This window comes from Oratosquilla oratoria, chromosome 14 (genome assembly GCF_046742065.1).
Source record: "Oratosquilla oratoria isolate Oo_2021 chromosome 14, ASM4674206v1, whole genome shotgun sequence".
NCBI lineage: Eukaryota > Metazoa > Arthropoda > Malacostraca > Stomatopoda > Squillidae > Oratosquilla > Oratosquilla oratoria.
This window is the reverse complement of record NC_134790.1, coordinates 7,776,723-7,801,722: the sequence shown is the minus strand read 5'-3', so window position 1 is coordinate 7,801,722 and position 25,000 is coordinate 7,776,723. Positions and strand designations below refer to the sequence as shown.

Here is a 25,000-nt window from a genome sequence, read left to right as displayed (position 1 = left end):
TCAGACTTTTTTTTCATCACAGTTGTCTATAATTATTCTTATTTTTGTGCTTATAAAGAGACCTAAACTTTGGGAGCATTGTTATGGTTTGATGAAGACTGAAAAAGATGGATAACAATGAATATGGACGATTGGTGATCAATAAAATGAGATGACATATTGGCAGTCTTTCAACAATGAGAGCATTTTCTTATATATGCAAATGTATGATGATATTCTTTTGTTTCACGCTGTACACGAACTGAATGTAACAATTGGTACGAGCTTGTGAATAAACAATTGTTATGACATCTTAGTAAATTCACAGGCCGTTGAAAAGACCCATAGATTGAAGTATATTTCGTTTTGATTTTTTTCTTTTAGCTTGGTCTGTCACCCATTAAAGTTTCGTTCACTTTTTTTTTCTTTTTACTTAAATGTATCAAGATCACTACAGAACGCGTTCAATCAAATCGGTTCCGCAATTCACTCATTCAAATATTTGCAACTAGAGGAGCAGAAGATATCATCAGCATTTTCTAGATATTACTAGCATTTTTCTATTGTGTTTTCGTTTATTTCTGTTACCACTAGAGGAGGCACGAACCCAATAAGATCGGTCGGTAATTTGATATATTGAAGAATCTAGTCGAAAATGTAGGTACAGTTGGTCTTTCCTTTCAGATACTCTGGGTGAAGGTCTTCCTCTATGGGAGTCATTTTACCCTGAAGGTCGTCTCGCACCTGGAAAAAAAACAACAGAAATTCTTAAGCATTCATTTGATAATAGATAGTTTCTCATAGATATGGAGTATCCTTACGGTATATCACGTGTCGGGCATGTGATATATCATAATGGTTAGTAAGGATACATATGTTAAAATCAAGCACACACCTTGTTCAGGTGTGCTCATAGGTTCAAGTTGCATGTATGCGGAGTTTCAGTTATCAGGATAACAGGATTAGTAAACATCAGCAATGTTTTGTTGCCCTTCCATAATGAAAAAGAAGAATACTATATACCGTACTCTCTCTCTCTCTCTCTCTCTCTCTCTCTCTCTCTCTCTCTCTCTCTCTCTCTCTCTCTCTCTCTCTCTCTCTCTGTGTGTGTGTGTGTGTGTGTGTGTGTGTGTGTGTGTGTGTGTGTGTGTGTGTGTGTGTGTGTGTGTGTGTGTGTGTGTGTGTGTGTGTGTGTGTGTGTGTGTGTGTGTGTGTGTGTGTGTGTGTGTGTGTGTGTGTGTGTGTGTGTGTGTGTGTGTGTGTGTGTGTGTGTGTGTGTGTGTGTGTGTGTGTGTGTGTGTGTACTTTTGTGTCCATCTGCATGTGTAATGGTTTTGGACCTACTATCTGAAAATCATTACATACTATAAGCAATATGAAAATCGAAAAGTGCAATTTCTTGAATGAATGCGTTCCTTTCCTATTCCAGCCGCTATTCACCTGATTGGAAAACCAGCCGAGCATATTGGCTGGAAGGGTCAGGAATGGGGAGCGAGTGAATGTAGGTTAGAAAGGAAAAGTCATAGAACAGTCTGAGTGAGGAGGAAGAGGACAAGGAAGAAAATGAAGACAAGGATGAGGATATGGACGAGCAGTGGATGAGGACGAGACATTAACGAAGAGGTGTAGAAAGTGAATGTAGGTTAGAAAGGAAAAGTCATAGAACAGTCTGAGTGAGGAGGAAGAGGAATAGGAAGAAAATGAAGACAAGGATGAGGATATGGACGAGCAGAGGATGAGGACGAGACAGAAACGAAGAGGTGTAGAAGGTGAATGAGAATTAAAAAGGAAAAGGGAGAAATAAGTTTGAGTGAGGAGGAAGAGGACTAGGAAGGAAATGAAGACAAGGATGAGGATATGAACACGAAGTGAATAAAGATGAGACCAAAACAAAGAGGACCTGTGGAGAGGAAATGAAAGAAAAAAATCAAGAGAGAAAATGAAAGAAAATAAGAAAATTACAAAGAAGCAAAATAAAGAAATACAGGAATTCACAAACAAAAATCAACAAAGAGAGAAAATGAAAGAAAAGAGGAAAATTATAAAGAAGCAAAATAAGGAAATACAGGAATCCACAAAAAAAAATCAACAAAGAAAATGAAAGAGAAGAGGAAAATTATAAAGAACCAAAATAAAGAAATAAAGGAACTCACAAACACGTTTACACACAAAGAGACAGAAAGAAAAGGGAAGGGAGGAAACGAAATCGGTGAGGTGATTTAATGACCTCGCTCAACCTGTTTCTAAGAAACATCTTTTCTAGGTGATGATCTATTTACTATTCTATTGATGACAAATTCATTCAATTTAGAATAACCTTAAACTAATAACATCAAGAAAACTATATTTTTCAAGTTTTTTTGTGGACACAAACATTATTAAACATTGAAATATATTGCAATATGAATGCTTAGTATTTCATAATGTGGTTGATTATGTCATGGAATAGTTCAAAATAATGACCTCAACGTAGCAGGATCTTTAATGACATATTGAACTATTTCCTGAGTTTTCTTCACGAATATAATAGGAGAAATAGTCATCGAGATTTATAATGATACAGTGCATTGGTTGAAGTGATCAGCTGAGCCGGTCAGGTGTGGTGTATGATATTCAATGCAAAGGTTTCAAGACTCATTCTGTAAGGAAAACCAGAAAGACTTTCGCAACGGGGATGCAAGAACATCAAAAGGCATTGAATATGAGGTGCCCCATCCTTGTGACATTCAAAAATTGTGAAGAATTGGCTCGAAGTCGAGGTTGTCCATAAAAAGAATATTTTTTTCATTTTATTTTTTTTCCTTGGAAGCATGGACTACTTATAAAAAACTGTCAACGGATGTGTGAATTTAACCACAATATACGAATTTAGAAACAGAGTAGAAAGGAATATTGTGATCCTGTATTAAAGAACGGCTTAATCAAGAGAGGCTTAAGCACCTTAACTTACACTATCTGGAAAGACGCAGAGTGCAGGGTGATCTAATAGAGGTGTTCAAGTGGATTAAAGGCTTTAACAAGGGTGATGCAAACAAGGTCATCATATTAAAACAACAGGGCAGTACTCGCAGTAATGGTTATAAACTAGACAAATTTAGATTTAAGAAGGAAATAGGCAAGAATTGGTTTACTAATAGGGTGGTCGACGAATGGAATAGACTTAGTTTATAGCCATGTATGTAGTGTGTGTGTGTGTGTGTGTGTGTGTGTGTGTGTGTGTGTGTGTGTGTGTGTGTGTGTGTGTGTGTGTGTGTGTGTGTGTGTGTGTGTGCGTGTACGTGTGCGTGTTTATGTGTATGTACGTGTGCGTGTGTGTGTGTGTGTGTGAGAGAGAGAGAGAGAGAGAGAGAGAGAGAGAGAGAGAGAGAGAGAGAGAGAGAGAGAGTGAGGGAGATGCAGAAAGTGAGGGATAGAGGTTGGCAAGGAAGCGAGAGGAAGATGAGGAAGAAAATGAATAGAAGAAAGTTGAAGCTCTGATGCGAGCCTGACACCTAAACAAGACGAGAGAATAGAATGGAGTTGACAACAGGAGTAGGTACAAAAGTGAGGAACACGTATATGAGCTGAATGGAAAAAAGTGTAAGGCTGAGGAAAAAGTTGAAGAAAGGTGCACTATAAGTTGATGAATTGAGGGTGTGGATGGGAAAAAGTAGGTGGAGGACAACGAGTAGTTTGAGAGACAAATTGGAGAGAATGAAGAGGACAAAAAGGAGGGAAAGAAGATTGACAAGGAATAGAATGTAAAGAAAATATATTTGAACAAGAAAAAGTATACGAAAAAAAAGATTAAGAAAATAACTTTAAGGAGGCGGAGAAGGAAATCGTTAAGAAAAAATGAGGAGAGGAAAGAACAATGGAAAGAGAAGACGAAGAAGGAACATAACGAGATAGAAAGAAAATGAGTAAAAAGAAAAGAAAAATGATGATAAAGGGAAATTAGTGATAATTTTTGGGATTGGAAAATGTAGTATATTAGAGAAAAATTTCTGAGGAGAAGAAAAATGAAAATAAAATTTAATTAACGCGTATTTTTGGGGATTGGCTTATTTTCAAATAAAAGCCTTTAGCGTTATCAGAAATTGATTAACAATACTATTTGATTATAGGCGTTATCTCAGATTGTTGCGAAATTTGAATAAGGTAATTTCTATATACTAAAGGTATGTCACAGAAATTAAAGATTAATATACATAAATGAACGAATTGGTTTCTAGAAAAAATACAAAAATTGTCTCATTCAATGAAGCTTGTTGAGGCTGAATAAACACACAAAAAACGTAAAAGAGCACAGCAAACGTTAAAAGTACAAAAGAACTACACGACTAATTAAAATATAAAACATCATTCGGAACATCTCATAAAGGAAGGGCATGTAAATTATGAAAGCAATTAAAACGCAAGCATAAAGTAAACGAACAATAAATTACAATAAGATGATTATACTGAGGAGTGAATTAAAGAAACTTGACGAACCTAGAACAACATTTGGATAAATACCGGAAAGAAGAGGGACTCTTCTTACTCGAAGTGTACTCGCTAACACTGAGGTTGACACGAAAGTATGATTGTTATAACTGTTTATCATTAAATAGTTACGTATGAGAGGAAACTACTACGGGCATTGTCATAGTCAGTCATTATTATTATTATTATTATCATCATCATTATTATCATCATTATTATTTTTTTTTAAACCGGAACTCTGTAGAGCTTTCTTCTCCCGAATGCTTTTCCACCTGTCTTCGAAGTGAAGTCTTCAAAAAATTAAATCTTAAAACACCTTACATACACTGGTATTTGAATTCAGGTTGTTATGCTCTTAATGTCCAGTGTTGCCCGTTCTAGAACATTTCATATACATATGTTATTGCCGCAAATAGGCAAAGAAGTGGTTAATATAGACAAAGTCAACAATCTCTACGCTGTGTTTCCCTGAATAGGATAAGATGACCGACCATTAGCCAGAATGAGACCTGCAAATATCGTTCCCGTGGCAAAACAATGAAGAAAAAACAGCAAAAAAAAGAAAAGAAAAAGGAAGAAAATGTAAAAGAAATGTGTATGGGGAGGACGATATATATAAGAAAGTAATCATACTGATGAAAGGATCAAATTGGTCTATGTAAAGGTCAAGAAGAGGACGAGACAGGAATATGATGGCACAAAGTAAGAAGTAGAGATGGTGAACTTACTTCATATATCAAAACGTCGTACAAAGTTTGAGTAAAAGCCAGCGCAGATATATTTTTGTATTAAAGGTGTCAAAAATATTAGATTTAACAAAAAAGTGTAGGTGATAAGCAAGATAGTCACTAGAAGTGCCAAATGGCAAAACACATAAGCAAAAAGAAAATGTAAAAAGAAAAACAAAATTTGAAAATTGTTCATGAAACTGACTTGGATAGAAAATTAGGATATCAAAGTAGAGGAGAAATAATAATAAAAAGGAGAAGAGCCACGAAAAGGAACAGAAACAGAATAAGAAAGAATAAAAGTTAGAGGTGTAGGATAAAAAAAGATGACAGAAACAAGAATAAAATGAGACAAAAAGAGGAAGACAGTCCAAGAAGAAGATAATTGAGAAATAAAAGAGAGGAGGAGAATACGCATAAATTTGCAGAAGAGTAGAAGGGCAACTGAAAAGGGGTTAACAGAGAATTTTGAGTTAGAGGAATAGGATTAAGAAAGAACTCCAAAAAGTGGACAAAGACGTGAAGATAGGAGGATGACAGTATGGAAAATGAAGGCGACGATGAACGTGATATGAGAACGTAATAGTGTTTTATGTTTTTTTTTTCGTGTAGTTATTGAATGTTGAATAGATTAAGGATTTCAACATTTCGTTTTTGATGAGAGACGAAATTGTATTCTCTATTAAGAACGAATTTCATGTCTTCAGTTATTAGGTATATGTTATGGCTCTAAAATTAGATAATTCTATTCTGTTGTCTTCTAATGTATTTTCCTTGAGGGCAATTTAAACGCTTTTTCTACATATTCTTTTAATGTTCTATCAATATGTTAAGGTAATCTGCAAGTAGTATAGGCCTGAATCAAATAAATTTTTGTAATATTAATTTGTATTTGTTTCAGTACTTGTTTTTTGTTAACTTAGACAAACAGACTTCCACGTGCACCAAGATCCAATAGAGCAAAAACAAAAACAAATATCATCAAAACTAAAAATGTGAAATCGTTTTCAGATAAACACTTCAAGAAAGAGTGATAAATTTCCCATTTCTAGAAAAAACATCACTTGGTAGAAGCCTTCTTTCCTATTGAATTTTATCCCTTTAGTATTATGAAAGCAGAGACATCATACCAACTCAGAAATCCAAATGAATAGATATAATAGGATGTGATGAAACAAATCTAGATAATTCATATTTTGCTTCATAAAATGAATATCAATGATATGGTAATAATAGTAACAATAATGATATAAGGTGACAGAGCAACAGAAATTTTGAGAAATGTAATGTAAAGAAATAGAATGAGGTAAAAAAGTTAGATAATCTATATATACCGCCATAGATACTAACGTCATATGAATACTACGTGAAACAAGTTAGCAATAAGTGTTCATGGATGTTTATATATTATAATAAGAACAAAGAGAAATATGCAGAAGTTATGCTTCGCAACAGTTAGATCAGGAACGCCTGCTACAATAGGAATATAGGTAGTTTGTTATATAATGAAGAGAATAAAACTCGGATTAGTAGAGGGGAAGAGCAACCGTGGAAGGTCTAGGTGGACAAGGGAAGCCACGGAAAGTTGATACAAAATTAGGCGGCGTGGAAGGCACAGACAAGGGAAAGCAAGGAAAGAAGAGGCGAGGTGAAACGAAGCGAGAGGAGGAGGAGAGGGGAGCAAGGAGCTCCGAACGGTCGTCGATGACACGAAAAAGGGATCAAGTGACCCGAGTGATGGAAACGAGGCGCGATGATCCGACCAAGAATAACGAGGACGGGGACCAGGACAGACCCTTCGGCGAGGCTACCTTCTGCAAGACAAAAAAAAAAAAAAAAAAAAAAAAAAAAGATAGAGAGAGAGAGAGAGAGAGAGAGAGAGATAGAGAAGCATTACCTTATTATAATAGTTCATGTGAATAACAAAATACGTTTCGTAAAGACAAACAATTCTTTCAGTATTGGTATAACCAAGAAAAAAAATCGCTATCGGACATATTTCATGTAACTGTTCTCTAGATAAATCGACCTAGCTTTGTTTCTTTAGCATGATTATACGCGTGGTGTGTAAGAGGCCGGTAGTTGTACGAATGGAAATGAGCCTGCCTGCTCGCCTGTTGTTTTGAAAACATTGAGGTGACGCTATGTCTATGTAAACACACCGACGGTGGTGACTGTTTTATAATCGATGTTGTAATCAAAACTCTGTAAGCGCAGGTTAGCTTCGTTTGACTAATGCTGAGGTAAACAATTTTGCTAGTGGCATTGAAATGGCTTTCCGGATTGGTGCAAGGTGGAGAAGGAGGAAAAAACTATTGGTGCATGAATTCAAAGTCACGCCCATAAGGAGTGACATTTACTTCAGAAGTCACCGGAGATTGGATTAGAAAAATTAGTGACGTCAGACGAAGGTAGCTTAGCGTAGGATACGGGATCTCGTGGAGAGAGGGTGGGGAGAGAGGATCAAGAGAGGATCAAGAGACGATCTAGGGAGAGACGATGTAGAGACGAGAGAAAGAGATCCCGAGTGTAACCAGTAGGTGAAATTACAGTGAAAGAAGAAAGAAAATTCACCACCCTTTTATTAACCCAAAGGACGAGAGGAATAGGCACGGGGCCTAGAAAATAGTGAGACTACTGCTTAAGAGGAACTTAAATATTTAGGGAAACTCACTTAACGAAGGCAAGGGGCCTTGAGACGAGTGATATTACAAGTCAAATTTAAGTGTAAACATCGAGAACTGACAGTGGTGACAAGGGGTGGTGAAATGGTGAATTTTTCTTTTACTAACAGAAAACCTATCGTTTCGTTATGTACTTTCACTGAGAATAAAATAAAGACACCTAAGCAGGCTTTGGATGGATACGAGAATAATGTCTATGGTAGATATGTATTACATTGTTTTATGTCTGTACATTTTTTTAGGGGTTTCAGATAGACTCATTATTTCCATCCGGCGTGCCCCTTATGTAAAATTCATTCCTTCGGGCCCTGTCCCATGTCACCAGGAAGGTCATTCTGCTCTTTTCGGAATCTCGTCCTTTTCTAAGGTCGCAACATACCAAAAATTTCTTCAGCTTGTTTTTTCAAATACCCCTTAATACACGCAATTTTTTTCTTTTAGGTCTTTTTTCGTGTTTCCTCGGGAAAGTTTTCTTCCTTTGTTGTCAAGATCTTTCGCCCCCACTTTTACCTCCTACTACTCTTCCTTGTTCTCTTCTTCAACTTTCTCATCCACTTCATGCTAATTATCATCAGCAGCAGGAGCAGCAGCACCATCACCATCACCATCATCATCATCATCATCATCATGACCATCACCATCATCATCATCATCATCATCATCACCATCACCATCACCATCACCATCACCATCACCATCACCATCATCATCATCATCATCATCATCATCATCATTGTCATCTGTTACTCAGGATTCTTTTTTTTATCTCTTATTGTGTCCAAGGAATCCTCCTTATCATATCACTCTCTTCTAATCTCTTCTTCCTACGCTTATTTACTTTCTTTTTTCCCATTAGGGTCACATTTCTATCACTGAGGCTCCTTCTCCACCTCCTCAAAGGTTTCTTAATCCTGTCCACAAGGATTTTTTTTTTTAATGATGGATGCAATAGTATTCATGTCACGATTATTTGGAAGTCTACGGTACATATTTGCCAAGTTTGATATCAGTCATATACGTGGTAAACTAAGTTTCCAATTCATGAATAATATTATATATCAATGTCATCTGTTCTGTGCTATTTATTTGCCTAGCCTCTCCTACTGGGAGATTTTATGTTGAACTTATTAACTTTATTATAATTTATAGCAACAACTTCTGGAGTGTTATGCTATACCAGCGTTTCTCAACCAGGGTTCCCCGGAAACCTAAGGTTCCGCAAAAGGTCCCTAAGGGTTCCACGAGAACAAGTGAGATGAGGTAATGTACTTTTGAATTTTTATTTAATTTCATATACGTAATATATTTAAACACCCACGACATATTCTTGGTTATTGTAACAATGTAATATAGACATTATCCTATCTAACCTATTATTACGATGAAAATAAAATTAGAAATATATGGTCTATTTTTTTGCGAAGGGATTCCTTAATACACGTAATTTATTTTAAAGGTCACGCATGGGTAAAAAGGTTGAGAAACATTGTGCTATACCATAAATAGAAGAAAATATCTTGTCACTCTAACGTAGTGATAAGTAGAGCAGAATCTACGTAACACAGGAAAGAAAAACAACTAATGAATGAGGAAAAGAAAATGGGTTTTGGAATAGAGATTTAGTAATAGGGAGGGAAGTTTGGTGGATGGAAGTAGAATGGGTAAGTGTGGGTATTGGTTGTCTCCTTGTAAGGAGGAAAAACCACTTGGTATATATATAGGTAGACAGATAGATCCACACGATGGGTGACTGAGTATAGATGGTTGATATTATAACATGAATAACGAGAGTGAAAAGAACTTCTCAACACCTGTACGACAGGGTGACATTTTAATTCATTACATGTTCATTCAATGCACGTGATGAAAATGTTGACCATAAAAATAAAGTAGCTCGAGCAAAGGAAATAGGAAAGTAAACTTAAGAGCAGAAAAGGACAAATAGGAGAAATATGAAGTAAAGACAGCGAACGTGGAAGTTATGTATAAAAAACTTAATATCTTTTTCTTATTTCTTTCTTTATTTCTTTATTCATTTGTCTATTTATTAATCAATAGATTTATTAATTAATTTATTTATTTATTTATTCATTTGTTTATTTATTTATTTATTTATTTATTTATTTATTTATTTATTTATTTATTTATCTATCTATTTATCTATTTACTTATCTATTTATTCTAATTGTATGAGGTGGGAAAAGAATGAATACACGTCATTCCTGGCTACCTTTCTTATAAAAGGAAGGAGACTTTTGATATATATATAGATAGAAAATTTTAAAATTCATATTTGGATGATGGGGTGGATATCAGCTAAAGAGGATTTTTCATCGATAGAGATTACTTTGGCCTGGCGTTCTCAGCTGATTAATCCGCAAAGTTCATCGAGTCCGTGACATTATTGGAAGTGTCAAAATGAACGTTTCGAACCAAAATTTTGATAAATTTAAGAACTATATAATAAAGAATCTAGAAAATATACCCAGACAGAAAACATAGATGTGCTCTTTGCCTTGTGGATCCGGTTTTATACCCAAGGAAATTGAGCTTTAGTTGCAATGGAATGTTTTGATTCGTTTTGTATATTTTGTATACTTCAGTCGAACCTCATATTTGAGATTCGGAATTCATCTGTATGTTTTAACTAACTTATGTAGATTAAACAGGGATAGAGACTTATATCGGTTAAACAAAGATGTCTCGAGACACCAATTGTTGGCACCAATCATGAATACAGAGGTGAAAGTAAAATAACAGTGATATTTTCTTCAACGACATTGTAATGTAACTGGGCATGGTTTCTGTATGTATTAAAATGGGTGGAAATCCCATACATGATTAAAGTGTATAAAATGTAGGTTATTATCTGTAGTCCCTTCTGGTTTTATTAGCCTTGGTAATGTGTTCTGTAAAGAATTGATGAAAATTATATTTACTCTTTAAAAGTTTTGATAATTGATATATGACTTTTTTCCGCAACAGCAAGTTGAAGGAAAAAATTATGATATTCAAATCACAAGTTAAAAAAAATGAAATAATTACAAACTCTTGGGACGTAGATGAGAGTTGACTAGAAAAATATGTTGAATTCATTGAATAGACATAAATTCTTGATGTGGTGCATTTTTTTTCTATTATAAGCTCCAATGCAGCGAACATCTAACATGTACATTTTAGTGGCACCTTTTTCTTTCTTTCCCTTAAAAGGATAAAGATTGGGTCCTTCCAGCTTCTTTATGGTTTAAAAGGTTTCGCTTATTTTCAAATCTTTGTAAATCATATCGCCTCATTAAATTTAAATTAGTATTTCTTAATTCATATATATATATATATATATATATATATATATATACATATATATATATATATATATATATATATATATATATATATATATGTATATATATATATATATATACATATATAACGAAACTCGTATATTGATATGTATACCAATACCAACTACACTACTCTGGACATATCAAATAAATATTAGATACTGCAATAGATAATTTCTCATCTAGATATCTATCTAAAACTCTCATGCAGCAGAATGACATGGCAAAGATAATTTTTAAACTTTTGGCAACGACAAGAATAATTGATAAAACAAGACAAAGATATCACAAGTCAATACGACGCTATTGCTGTTTTTATGTAGAGATCACATCATTTCCAACTAGTACCATCATCGATATTATGATTTTTCTAAATAGGTACGTGATAATTCCTAATAGCCACGCAAGCTTTCGATATACCAGAGGGTCCAAGAATAACTCTAGGATCGGGGGACGTTTATAAAGAATTACAGAAAACAAAACTAAATCTAAGAAGCTCATTTGGATTAGAAGAAACAAATTGGGTTATCAGATGATAATGGAGTGGCATGAAAGGGTCAAAAGAAAATAACAAGAGGGCGATAAAGTAAGATAAGGTCAAAAAAAAAAAACAGAATGACGAGAGACGATTGGTGGAGGGGGGAAGTCAAATAGAGGGACATATAAATAAGGATAATATATTCTGGATAAAGAAAAACAAACACAAACACACACACATACATACACAAACACACACACACATTGTGTGTGTGTTGGTGTTCGTGCGTGTGTTCATATGTATATACGTAAGGAAGAATGAGAAAATGGCTACATAGTACGTACTACATATAGAAACATACATTTATATGCTATTTATGAATATTTTTATTTCCGTTTATATGAAAGCTAAAGAAAATAGCCATTGCTTAGTAATAGCTAGTCAAGAGTTTGAAGTTCTTTCAACACCTCCTGTCATTGAAAACTGGAAGACAACAACCGTAGACTTTTTTCAAATTAGACTATGAGTAAAACGGGCTTAGATCGGAAAAGTTTTAAGCGAGAGTAGAGAAAGTCACCCAATTTATCGCAATGACCTGTTTTATATATATATATTCAACACAAGATAATTTCTTGTAGAAGTTTGGTTCACGTAGGACAGTGCGTTTCATTCAATTGAGGCGCTTCTTCAAAAAGAGAGAAAGAGTGAGAGTGAGAGAGAGAGAGAGAGAGAGAGAGAGAGAGAGAGAGAGAGAGAGAGAGAGAGAGAGAGAGAGAGAGAGAGAGAAGGGGGGAAGGGAGAGACATACAGACAGACAGAAAGGCAGACAGACGGACAGAGGGAGAGAGATGGAGAGAGAGAGAGAGAGAGAGAGAGAGAGAGAGAGAGAGAGAGAGAGAGAGAGAGAGAGAGAGAGAGAGAGAGAGAGAGAGAGAGAGAGAGAGAGAGAGAGAATAAGAAAAAGAGAAAGACAGGGGTGATGGACAACGACTTCAAGGACATAAACGGGGCGCAAGAATAAAAATAAAAATAAAAAATCTCGAATTGATCCAAGGTAATGCCCTGGCAACGAGGGATGCTGAGAACTCAATCCCAACATATTAATCACCTGCACGACCGAAGAGGAACAAAAGGAGGAGATCACAAGAGGTAATGAAGATGAAGCAGATGATTTCATAAAAGGGAGAACAATAGCGTGAACTAGAGGGGTGTTAGGGGAGATAAAACCAATCTCTTTCGAGGACATCACTACAGAAGATGAAAAAAACAAAATGGAAGGAATTACACTAAAGAAGATAACCGTGACTAACCTTAGGTCACCAAGCAAGATATCTTTTTTTCGTATGTATTGTAATTAAAGAAAGGTTATGATATAGAAATAGCCATATACTGTTTATATAAGTTCTGCAAAATTTTTAACTTTCTGTAAATTGAAGATTTCTCCAGGGTGAATGAAAGTGGAGGAACAGGCTAGCATGCTATATCGATTGAGTAGAAATGATTTTGGTTAAAATACTCTAAACTTACGTAAGAACATCTTAATAATATGTCTAACATTCGTATTCTAGGTTTAACTTTTCTAAGTTTGTCATTCAGTTTCTCACTATATGACTCAAGAGTAATTTGTTATTTAGAATTTTGAAAAACAAAAGATCGTAACCGAAGTCGGTTCTATTCAAACGAAGTAGCAAAAGCGAGTAGCATGTTAGCGAGAAATGTCTAGTGTGCGGCCTCCTTAAGATGATCTAGAGTTGGACAAAAGAAAACGGCGACACTTTCCAATGGTGTCAATGATAATTTTTACCATTTTGTGACATTTATTTTGTATGGACAACGGCACACTATATCATACACTTAGAGTAGCCTCATATTTGCACTGGGTTAAAAAATATATCGATGGAACTGTCTCTTTAAACATTCAACGTCCCTTGACCAATTCAGGAAATGGTATTGGCTAGTGTTATATGATCTTATTTTGTCTTGATCCCTTTTTTGCCAACAATAAGTTGTAAATGATCTCAACATAACTATATATTAGCCTCGGCAATGTGTCCTTTTGACCCAAGCATTGTGTTAAGTTAAATCTAGCCATTTTTTTTTTATCTCAACAAAGTTGACGACAAGAGATCAAAATACTTTCTTGATCAAACTTTCTCTTGTGATGTTAATAGGAGTGGCCTATAAAACCTATGGAAGTAAGAAAAGTAAGTGGATGATGATGGTAGTATTAGATCAGATACTCGTAAAGGAAATACGAGGAAGTGCTAAAGAAACAATATTTTGCAAAGATATATTGTGAAAGTGACAAGAGAGAACAGGAAGAACAGGAGTAGGAACGCAATAGATGGATCCTACATGGAAAGCTTTAAAACTACCACGCAAATGTACCATGCAAAATGATGAGGTTTGGCGGTCTCCACTCTTTAAAGGTGAGCTTACACCAAGAGACGTTTAGCTACAGCCAATAACGCTACTTTCCCTCAGTTTTTCTTTACAATTAAGGAAAGGGAACTCCCAACGGTGAAAGTTGGGATTAGATTTAGTTTCAGCGATTGATTATCTGTATCATCAACGAAATTTAGTACAAGATAGGTAGGGTACTTAGTAGAGTAATGACTCATCGTTCTTATTTTTGCAAGGAATGACATATATCCAATGTCGAAGTAACCAAATGTTTTCTACCAGATGACAGAGATACTATCTCTTCCTGTATTCTGCTGTGTTAGATGAAGCCTAAATTACTACCCTAACTTGATGGAAAAATTCACATTGGCTTCAATACATGTATGAAGATGAAGATGAAGATAGAATCACTACCCAAACTTGATAGGGAAATTCACATTAGCTTCAACACATACACACCATACATACAGACATTCATGTACATTTATATACATATAACAATTATGTACTAAGAGACGCTAATAAAGAAAAATGTGCTGGAATATACAGGTGGATGATAAGGTATTCGAATGGACACAGTTACTAGTGGAGTTTCACAAGGGTCAGTACTGGCACCTATAGTACCCTATGGCTCCGTAAATGGAATGAAGGAAGGAACGATAGCCTACACAATCATATATGCAGATAACGCAAAGATCAAGGAGTGCATGAAATAAAAAAGGTGATTTTTTTTTTTTTTTTTTTTTACAAATAGAGCTCACTGTGGAAAATGAATCTTGACACTGCAAAACGGAAAGCACTTAAAATACCCGTTCTACCCTTCCACACTACTTGTATTTCATTTATATATTTGTTAATTTTGCGGTTTACATTATTTGCGTGAGGGCTGGCTATATGTATACGTGGTCTTTACCAATCATGAATTTTATAAGTCACGTTAAAGTACAATGAATAACTAAGTGACTAATGAAAATATATGTAGTAAATAAATTCCTATGTACTTACTGAGGGGTGCGTAAATCTGCAAAGACAAATTAAAAAAAACATAAATGTCTTTAATATCAAAATAAGTACCAAACCTTACCTTTTCAACTTCTCCAAAAACGCGTATAATATTCTCCCCCGCTAACTTCCGTAGGTCTCTTACGTTCCACTTCGGGTCTCGCAGAAGTTCGGCCAGAAGTGCCGGGTACTTGCTTACATCCTCCAACCCTTGAGGCGTTCTGGCAGAGAGAGAGAGAAAATTTCGTGTCTCAATATACATAAATTGCGTCACCAGATTACCCAATCTACGCGGATGAATTGTACTTTTCACCTGAAGACATAGAGTAAACGTATGAGGGAAGAAGTTTCAGTCAAAAGTAGAAAAGGAATTAAAAACAGGGAAAGAGAACGGAATGATATGTGAGATGATTACTGACTTATTGATCGTGGATGATATATAATGAGATACACTGGGCATTAAAAATAGAGAAATAACCATATCACCGCACTTCATCATTTTTATTATTGTTTATGAATACTCCAAATAGGTCTCATAGTATTTAGTAATAAGGATATTGGATACTATCATAATAGTTTTTTGTCTGTTTTCATATATACGCGTATGCAAATATATTTTCTTTATTGAATAAGATGTCAATATCAGTCTAAACTAAGGATCATATAAATAATATATATTAGAAAAATCATATATAAGTTATAGAATACATGTAGAATATAGACCTCACCAGTACTACATACATATACCAAAGACTTTTTCCCCTTACACGGGGGGGGGTAGCCAAAAAGAAAAAGGCATAGAAACCACTCCCACCTATTCCATTCCCCTCCACCCTCCTCCCTCCCTCACCAGGACTGCAATCATATTTCCATGTTTATTCTTCAGCATGATGATTCTGGTGTATATAAATCGTACAATTTCTTTCTTTCATATTGATTTTTTCCAAACAAGTTAAAGAAAGAATTGAATATACAACTACACCACCACCTTCTTCTTCATTTGTTTACAGCACTCTAATATTCATACAGTGTATTCATTGTTAGATTGTTCAATAATTAGATATTCATTCCATGATGTGTGCTTACCTTCTTCATCTGCCTCGCAACTGGTCAAAATGACAATATATAAACATATATACATATATATATATATATATATATATATATATATACATACAGATTTTTTTTTTTTTTTTTTGTGTGTGTGTGTGTGTGTGTGTGTCTGTGTGTGTGTGTGTGTGTGTGTGTGTGTGTGTGTGTGTGTGTGTGTGTGTGTGTGTGTGTGTGTGTGTGTGTGTGTGTGTGTGTGTGTGTGCGTGTGTGTATGTGTGCGTGTGTGTAATATGTGTGTGTATTTGCGTGAGTGTGTTTGTGTGTGTACATTGCCATCAATACTGGCAATGTCGAGAGCGATAGCAATGTTTGATGTAATAATACATAAGTAATATTATAAAGCACATCTGTGCAAGGTGATATATGAGGTGGCAAGGATAAGTAAACCCTAACTTCAGTGGAGGTAATTAGATGCTTAAAGAATTAGAAATTCACAATGAATGTGCACATACGGTGAACTGGGGTCATTAACGGATTTCTGGACACTAGGTTGGAGTCATTCAACTACCCAGGTCACTCAGGTTGTAGATAGCTTATTCTATGAATTTTATGTTTGCAATTTGTTTAAATCTAATGATGTGTAATGGTTGTAATATACTTATAACTTTGGTTACACATTCGATCCTGTGTACTCAAAGATGCAAGGACATTGGTGATAAATATCAGGAGCCGGGCACTTCGTAGATCAATTGTAAACATGACAAAGTCTACGTAGTTTACACACATAATCGACTAAATATGTGAACCAATGAGTAATGGTGGGAAACTAAATGTTAAAAACATATTGAGAACGTTTTCTCATGCCTTTGTTTATATTCTTACAGACGCGTTTTGTCACATCGTGTTCATTTGTCCAGTGTTTCTGTTGATGCACCTTAAATCATATATCAAGTGCGTGTTTCTCTAGTGTTAAATACTTCTTCGACCTGTGTTCTTGTCGTCAACTGTGATGATAAAAAGCTACCTCTGGATGACTGTTGGAAATTAGATGCCTACCCAAGGGACTTTATTAAATATTATGAAGTTTGGTCAAGTAAAGTAACACGATAGGAACTCGTCAGTAGTCATAGCCAAAGGGCGCAGTTCTTGACTGGATAGCAGCTCACCTTGGAATATGGGGGCCATTCAATATCAAGGTATTTGTAGATAACCCTCAGTAAGAGATCATGAAGAATGAGAAATATAAAAAAAAAAGAGTGAAAACATATTAGAAACTATTATGAGGTACAGACATATATCATTATGTAAAAGTTTGACATACACGAAACGGTGATAATATAACTGACAGATGAAGATATTATAAACGAAACAAGAATTCAGGATAGAAATGATAGGGATGTGAGAATAGAACTAAAGAAATTGGAGGCAATTTTATCAGAAGAGAAAGAAAAGAGCAAAGAGATAGAGAAAAAAGGGGAAGGAAAACAGGAGGGAGCAAAAGACACACACACACACACAAAAAAAAAAAAAACAGGATCATAGGGTTGTTATGTTAAAGCCAAGAAAGGACTGTTGGAGGATGTGCAAGCAACGATAGTAATTGTATGATAACAAGGAAGGTAATATTTACAATTTATTATAAAAGAAAGCAATCCCGATGAATTCTTTGGTAGGTTTGAGAAATTTACCTTGGAAATAGGATGACCATTGGGTATTTCTTATACTGATGGCTTTGCTGGGAAATAAGAATTCAGTGTACAAGGTGTTTGATGGGCGTAACTCTCAACTAGAGATGCTGCCTTATTAGAACAATTCATTATTGGAATAGACTCAAGGAATAGGTGACTTAGTGTGGTCATTAAATAGGGCAACAACGCTTGCAGAAAATTATACAATGGTAACGAGGATGATGCCAACGACCGGCAAAGGTCGTTGATGCTGTTGATGGAACTAGGCACAAGGTGGCAGATAATAATGAGGTCTTGTGCATCTCGTGTGAGAAGAAAGGTGATAGATCAAAGGCTTAGAGATAATTTGAAGGAAGGATCTAAGACAAAGCGCAAATTGTATGTTTCAAGTGTGGGAAGACGGGAAATTATTTATGTGTGTATAAACAGAACTGCTTTGATGGCGTATCAAAAGTTGGAGATACGTACACAAACTAGGGAATGAGAGGGCTTGCTAAACGGAATTGATGGGCTTTGAGTCATGAAATGGAGTAAGTATCGGTGGAGAAATGTAGGTATTGAGACACTGATACAACACGTGGGATAATTCATGCTTTTACACATGTGTTGATTTTCAGAGAAAATAATGAGCACAAGGGAAGAAACTATAACAGAAATGGGGTCCTTACAAGAGGTAAATACATAGTTGGCTTGAACTAAACGGTTAAAATACAGAGGGATGTCGGTTCATCTCAAATGCAATGCATCCAGGAGAGCAATAGCATGTATGAAGAATATGTAAAAAGGTGATAAAGTATCAGTGAAAAGGGTAGCAAGGGAACTAAGAATGCCGTTAGTATAAATACTGGTCAAAATACAAGATAACAGGAAGTGAGTCACACTGGGAATATCGAAGGTCTTAATCAGCAAGATTGATGTATTCATAGGGAAAGTTGATGGGAGAAGTAGTAGTGATTCACTTGAAGATGAAAGAGCAAATTCAAGAGAAGAGAGTAACAGAGAAAGAAGAGCGGAGATACATGAAATAATTCATATTTAAGGAAAGAGCTTGATGACGGACTAGATGGTACCATTATGATATGAGCCCAGAAAATAGCTGAAAGTGGATGAAGATGAGGAATGCAAAGAGACAAAGGAGGCTTGGCGAGTGAGACGCTGACAGTTGGAGGTACAATTGTGAGCAAAGAAAAAAACACGGTCTTTCAGCCATAAAACATCAAGCCGCACAGAGAAGAACTATGTGGGGAAGGAAGAGAATCAACAAGCTTGGCTGCACGGAGAGGTAGGGTCAATATAGAAAGAGCCAGGGGAAGATGACCAGAAAGAGGGGCTAGCTCAAACCGTATTGACAAAGAATTTCTGGAAGATAGCAACACAAATGCCCGATGAGATGATGGAGAAACAGGAAATGGATGGAAAATCAAGATGTATTTGTAGCAGTAAGGGGCAGTAATGCATTAAAAAAAACTTATGTGTTACCTAAACTAAATGCTGTGTGTTCCTCACAGAAAACAATAAGTGATGTGCTGTGCAAATAAGAAACTGTTGCATAAGTTCGAGAAGCCCAAAGCAACTACAGTCCATGTTGTGCATTTCCTACCGGGGCCTATAGTAAAGACATATCAAGGAGGAAGACCTTTGTGAATGTTTACAGGGTTAGTTAAGGGCAGTTATGTCAATTTATTCGTCCGTGGTGTTAATTGCGCAGATTTGAACGCCAGTGCGGCGACCATGACGTCACATAAGAGAAGGAAAAGTCAAGTAAAACACAATCTTATGGCACTGTACTTAGGCAACGGAATGTTATGCATTGAGAGAGAAAGTACCTGATGAAGGACGTATTAACAATGATCTATCCTACTTCGTCGGCATCACGGTTCTTACGTAAAAATAATGGCATGGGGAGACGACAAAAGAATGAGCTAATAATCTACACATTGGAGAAGGATGTTGGCAAGTTACAGATACTTCTTAAGAAGATGATGGAAGTCAACAATGTCGTGATCTTGAAGACGTGTATGATCATGAACCCTAATTTTTTTATTTGGTTTATCTGTAGAGCAGAAGAGAAGAGGCGAGAGTATTGGCGTCGAGCGTTCGGGAAGAGGTGGGTAATTAGACAATGGCATTTGTCTTGACTGACTTGAGGGAGGTGTGAGAAAGGACTAGATATTCACGGGAATGCCGAAATGGGTTTAAGGGTTCAGAGTGTCGACTACAGTATAAGCTAGATTTGGTTCCAGGTGCAACTTCAGTTGGATAAAGAAGTGCTTCGTTCCAGAAGCTTAAGACCCTGATAGCGTCAGTGTCACGTAAACAAAAAAACTCAAGTCATATAAGTTTAAATATAACAATGTGAATTAGGGGCAAAAAATTGACGAGAAAAGAGAGAATTAACATATTGGTGGATGTGACCCGAACAAAAATAAAACCTAGTGATCATACAGAACAAAAATCATACATCATATAAATCTTAGTATGTTTTTTTTTATGTAGGGGAATACGCCAATGTGGTTAATAGGCTGTCTAGCATATGTAACTTCAATTGACAGGTACATTCGTGATTATATAATGTGCATCTGTCGTGTATGCAATGAAAATAGAATATTTCCTCAATGGAGGTAATTGGGTAATTAAAGGATTGATAAGTGACGGCTTGCATCCAACCACAGCCAGTTGGTGTTATTAACCTCTTCAATACGAACCATGTAGTAAGCTCTGAAACTATCAGTTGTTTTAAAAAAACGATCAGACAGCTTTATGAATGGGGACGACAGGTAGTGATGGATACGGAGCTGCCTAGTGTAGGCCTTATGGTCTCTTGCAGTCTCCTTTATTCTTATGTTCTTATGTTATGTTCTTATGAATCAAATTATCGCGAGCTGCAATAACTGCCTGACATACGACGATGCATTACAATACTCACATTACTAAATATAAATTTACAGCTGTATCACTTGTTGTCTTTCACTCTGAATGTTAACAACCACATAAGATATGATCAGGCTAATTCACAGAATACGGGGGTCATTCAGCCACAACTACAAAACAAATATAATCAAGACGCCGACATCCTTTTATACCCACTCTCTCCTCATGACGCCTACTTAGGCGTCCTCTTACTCGCTCCTCATGACGCTTACGTAGGCGTCATCGTACTCGCTCCTCATGACGCCTACGTAGGCGTCATCGTGCTCGCTCCTCATGACGCCTACGTAGGCGTCATCGTACTCGCTCCTCAGGACACCTACTTAGGCGTCATCATACTCGCTCCTCATGACGCCTACGTAGGCGTCATTGTACTCGCTCCTCATGACGCATACGTAGGCGTCATCGTACTCGCTCCTCATGACGCCTACGTAGGCGTCATCGTACTCGCTCCTCATGACGCCTACGTAGGCGTCATCGTACTCGCTCCTCATGACGCTTACGTAGGCGCCATCGTATCGATGGGGTTAAATGATGTTTGCCCAGAGACAGGAAGTGGAAATTGATTCAAATTTCCTAGACATTCTGCTTAAATGTACTCGTAGACATAGTGAATCTTATGGATGTAAAATATCTTAATTTAAGACTATGTAGTGTGATTAATGCTTTTGGAGCTTTGTTTATAAAGCAATTTCGGTAAACCCTTAACCCCTTAGAAATAAAAATACATACATATATATACCAAAGGCTTTTTCACCGTTACACGGGGGGTAGCCAAAAAGAAAAATGCATAGAAATCATTCCCACCCACTTCATTTCCCATATATTCCACTCCCCTCCACCCTCCTCCCTCTCTCTAAGTGGAGTAATGACGGTTAACAATTGGATGTGGATATGGGTGTGGCTGTGGATGTGTACCCTGTGTACTTTAGTACCAGTTGTATTAATCAAACCCAAGATTTGGTATAACATAATATGAATATGTGTTAATCAACATCAATGCAGTACCTCCTATCAATCTATGGAGTAAAGTTATCTATCTAAAATACAAGAGCTTTGTCATGCAAAAGTTAGGCGGAAAATCGCATTTTTGATATACTCACTTGAAACACAATGGCAAAAGCCGACAAGACTGTGAGAATAAACACCATGTGAGATCGAAACCTTTATTGGTATGACGTTGGCCTATATATACTCAGAGTGTTTGTCATGTCTGTACTTGTAAAAGCTGTAACAAGCGAAACGTCGTACCAATAAAGGTTTCGATCTCACACGGTGTTTATTCTCATATACTCACTTGTTTATGCCGTCGAAGTCAGCACCAATACCTACATGGTCGATTCCCGCAATATCCCTCACGTGATTGATGTGAGCTGCAACAGCAACAGGATTCTAGGTGAGTAACAAGCATCAACAAATTCTCACAAGCTTTGCATATAAAGAAGAAATAGTTGTGAATAATGAATATTTTGTTGCGAAATAGAAGTACTTTTGAAAGTGTTCTTAGATGGCAGCAAAACATGCATGTTTCTAGCGTTTTACATATTCCTACATTTGTGTTTGGGTGAAAGTGGAAGAGAACATGTTAAATCTTCACAATTCACTTCAGAATTACCAGCACATACTTTTGTACTTTGTTAGCTTCAACTGGCTCAATTACGCTGTAAGGATCTTTCAGTGCATGTACAGGGTCGAGGGAGCGGGAATGGATGTGATTAAAAATGGGGTCTGATACTTGTGCAATTATTTTAATCATACTGATTAAGTTCTAGCTCTAAAATTCAACACTAATTCATTGCACCGCTGATGTTTTTCGTTGCAGAGAGGAGTTAGAAAGCGACGAAAGAATAACTTTATTAATTGCTTTGTACTTCCCGGGTATCAAACCTGATCTTATCACGTCTGATGAAGGCGTGATACTCGCTGTTCTACGTGGGTTTCGGGTTTCAATAACAATTATGAGACCTTTCAAGAACCCAAATGAATTGAATGCTTATAAGATAAAATGAAATGAAGTATGGACAAATAAGATAAGTCAAAGTAGGATAAGACAAGATGTCTTCATTGCCAATATTTGCATGTGTAGAAATACGAAGCTAACCTCTCTTTTGGCTTGAACTCACACATGACGTGAAATATCAAATAATAAAATGACTTAAAATGTGCCGGGCTTTCTTTTCTAGATATGATCAAAACACATCCTAATGTTTCAATATGGACAATGGAATGCCTAGAAAAGACCAACTGCTCGCGCGGGGTCGATGTTTGTGGGAAGGAAAGAGAAGTCTGTAAGAAAATGAAAAGATAGTGTCTTCTAGGCATTTTTATTTGAGTCTTTGTTGTGGCTCAGGAGGCATGAGCTGGGCATGGACAACAAACATCTGTCCCAAGGTCAGTTGCCGATCTTGACCTGAGCAACTGACCCATGTCCAATCCAGTGTCATCTGGCTGGGAGTTACTATGACAGGTGCAAAAAAAAAAAAAAAAAAAAAAAAATCTTTGAACAAAACCCCATTAGGATAAAAGCCTCCAGGCCAGACCCTCTTGGACTAAACCTTCTCAACACAAAACCCCATTTACACAAAATGTCATCAAGGTGTTTTCGTTCAGGGGTGTTGGGATCGGGAATATTTTCTTAAGAGGTATCAAAGCATATGTTAGGTTAGGTTAGACTAGTTTACGTTAGTTTAGGATAGCTTATGTTAGCTTAAGTTAGCTTAGCTTAGCTTAGCTTAGCTTAGCTTAGCCGAGTTAAATTACGTTCGATTACGTAGATTAGGTAAAGTCGGGTGGGTTAGTTGGTGGATTAGGTTTTGTTCACTAATCTGACCAGATAAAGACTATGTCTGTGTAGCTGATCACAATAATACCCACTTCTAACTTAGAAACCCCTTTATATCCCTGGATAATATCTCGTTGAAGTGGCTTTGTGAAGGAGTGTTGTGCCGACATTGTGTTAAAGCTGTTTAGTTTAATTTTACTTATCCACAAGGGGATTTAGTTGTGAGGATTTGTCCCAAAATAATTTACGTTGATTGGTACTAAGCTAAACTTATATTTACCACTACTGATATCAATCTGGAAATTAAGTAAAATAGCCAGATGTAAGATAACATTGGCTCAAAATATTTGTAAACCAATTGAAGGTTTACTGCACTGTGCATATTAAAGATCATTAAAAGAAATCTTATATATATAGACTCTTATTAAAAAAATCTATATATTAGAAATGCTGAAACATCCAAATAAACGAATTATGCAGATAGGTGAGAAGAATGTTATAGAAATATCAATTGAACTTAGGAAAAAGCCTGAAATGCTATTAACTACGTGAATGGTAATTAACTGTATCTATATGGACGAAACAATAAGAAAAGTTGACATGACCATTTTGGTCAATAAATTAGAAGAATAGTTTAATTACACTTTTGATATATCACTCACCTGCAACGTGGGATACGTTGGCTTCTTGACCGCAGGCAATGTGATCCGCAAAGAAACTAACCATAACAATTCCTCTGTTTATTCTCTGTGAAATAAGAATGGTTCGCAATGTTAGCATTGTAAAACTATCTTTTGGAAATATGTATTAGGTGCATCTCATAAAAAGAATAATTAATAACTTGAAGTATTTTAATCCCCAATGATTTTTCGTTGCTTAAATCTTGTGAAGATTGTCTTTGTTGACTATGTAAATAATTTTATTCCCTGTGCATATCTTGTGTTGATTAATACCAGGTGATTTTATTTCGAAGATCACTTTTATTTTTTGTAGCCTGAATAGTTTGCACTTTTTTCAAATATTTTTCCTTGTTCAACTTTTTCTGTGCAATGTAACTTATCAAAAAAATTTCCACCACCCAGGACTTCATACATCTCAACATCTATCTATCTCTAGGAAAGACAGTTAGAAAAAATAATATGCATTGACATTTTCCCTCTTTACTGGAAAAGTCAGGTCAGAACCAGTGACAAGACCAGAACTGCTATCAAAATAGAAAAGCAATGTGTTTTCCTTTGAACACAACATTGGTGGGTAGATCCACAGTAAAAAAAAAAAATAATAATAATAAAATAAAATAAAGTAAAATAAACGGAAAGCAGCACCCCAAACACTTTTAGCAGAATTCTACAGAACCCGTCTTCAGAAGTAGATAACTAATAAACTCCTAGAGGTATTAATCGTTTTGATTGAGGTGGAGGACAGTGAATCGACGCTCTGGGGCATCCACCAAGCGGCAAATTGTTGAAA

The 25,000-nt window shown here is 36.1% G+C and overlaps 1 protein-coding gene across 1 annotated transcript in view; it reads right to left on the bottom strand.

The window, feature by feature from the left end:
* LOC143032717 (dipeptidase 1-like) overlaps positions 1-25,000 on the bottom strand; it is a 295,882-nt gene that overhangs the window by 850 nt on the left and 270,032 nt on the right. Inside the window, exons 8-11 of the mRNA XM_076197632.1 lie at positions 24,193-24,277; positions 22,046-22,121; positions 15,162-15,300; positions 1-723 (exon numbers count right to left, since the gene is read on the bottom strand). The exon at positions 1-723 is cut by the window's left edge and continues 850 nt beyond it. Of these exons, the coding sequence (XP_076053747.1) occupies positions 625-723; positions 15,162-15,300; positions 22,046-22,121; positions 24,193-24,277 (399 nt within the window). The 3' untranslated portion in view covers positions 1-624. The remainder of the gene's footprint in view (positions 724-15,161; positions 15,301-22,045; positions 22,122-24,192; positions 24,278-25,000) is intronic.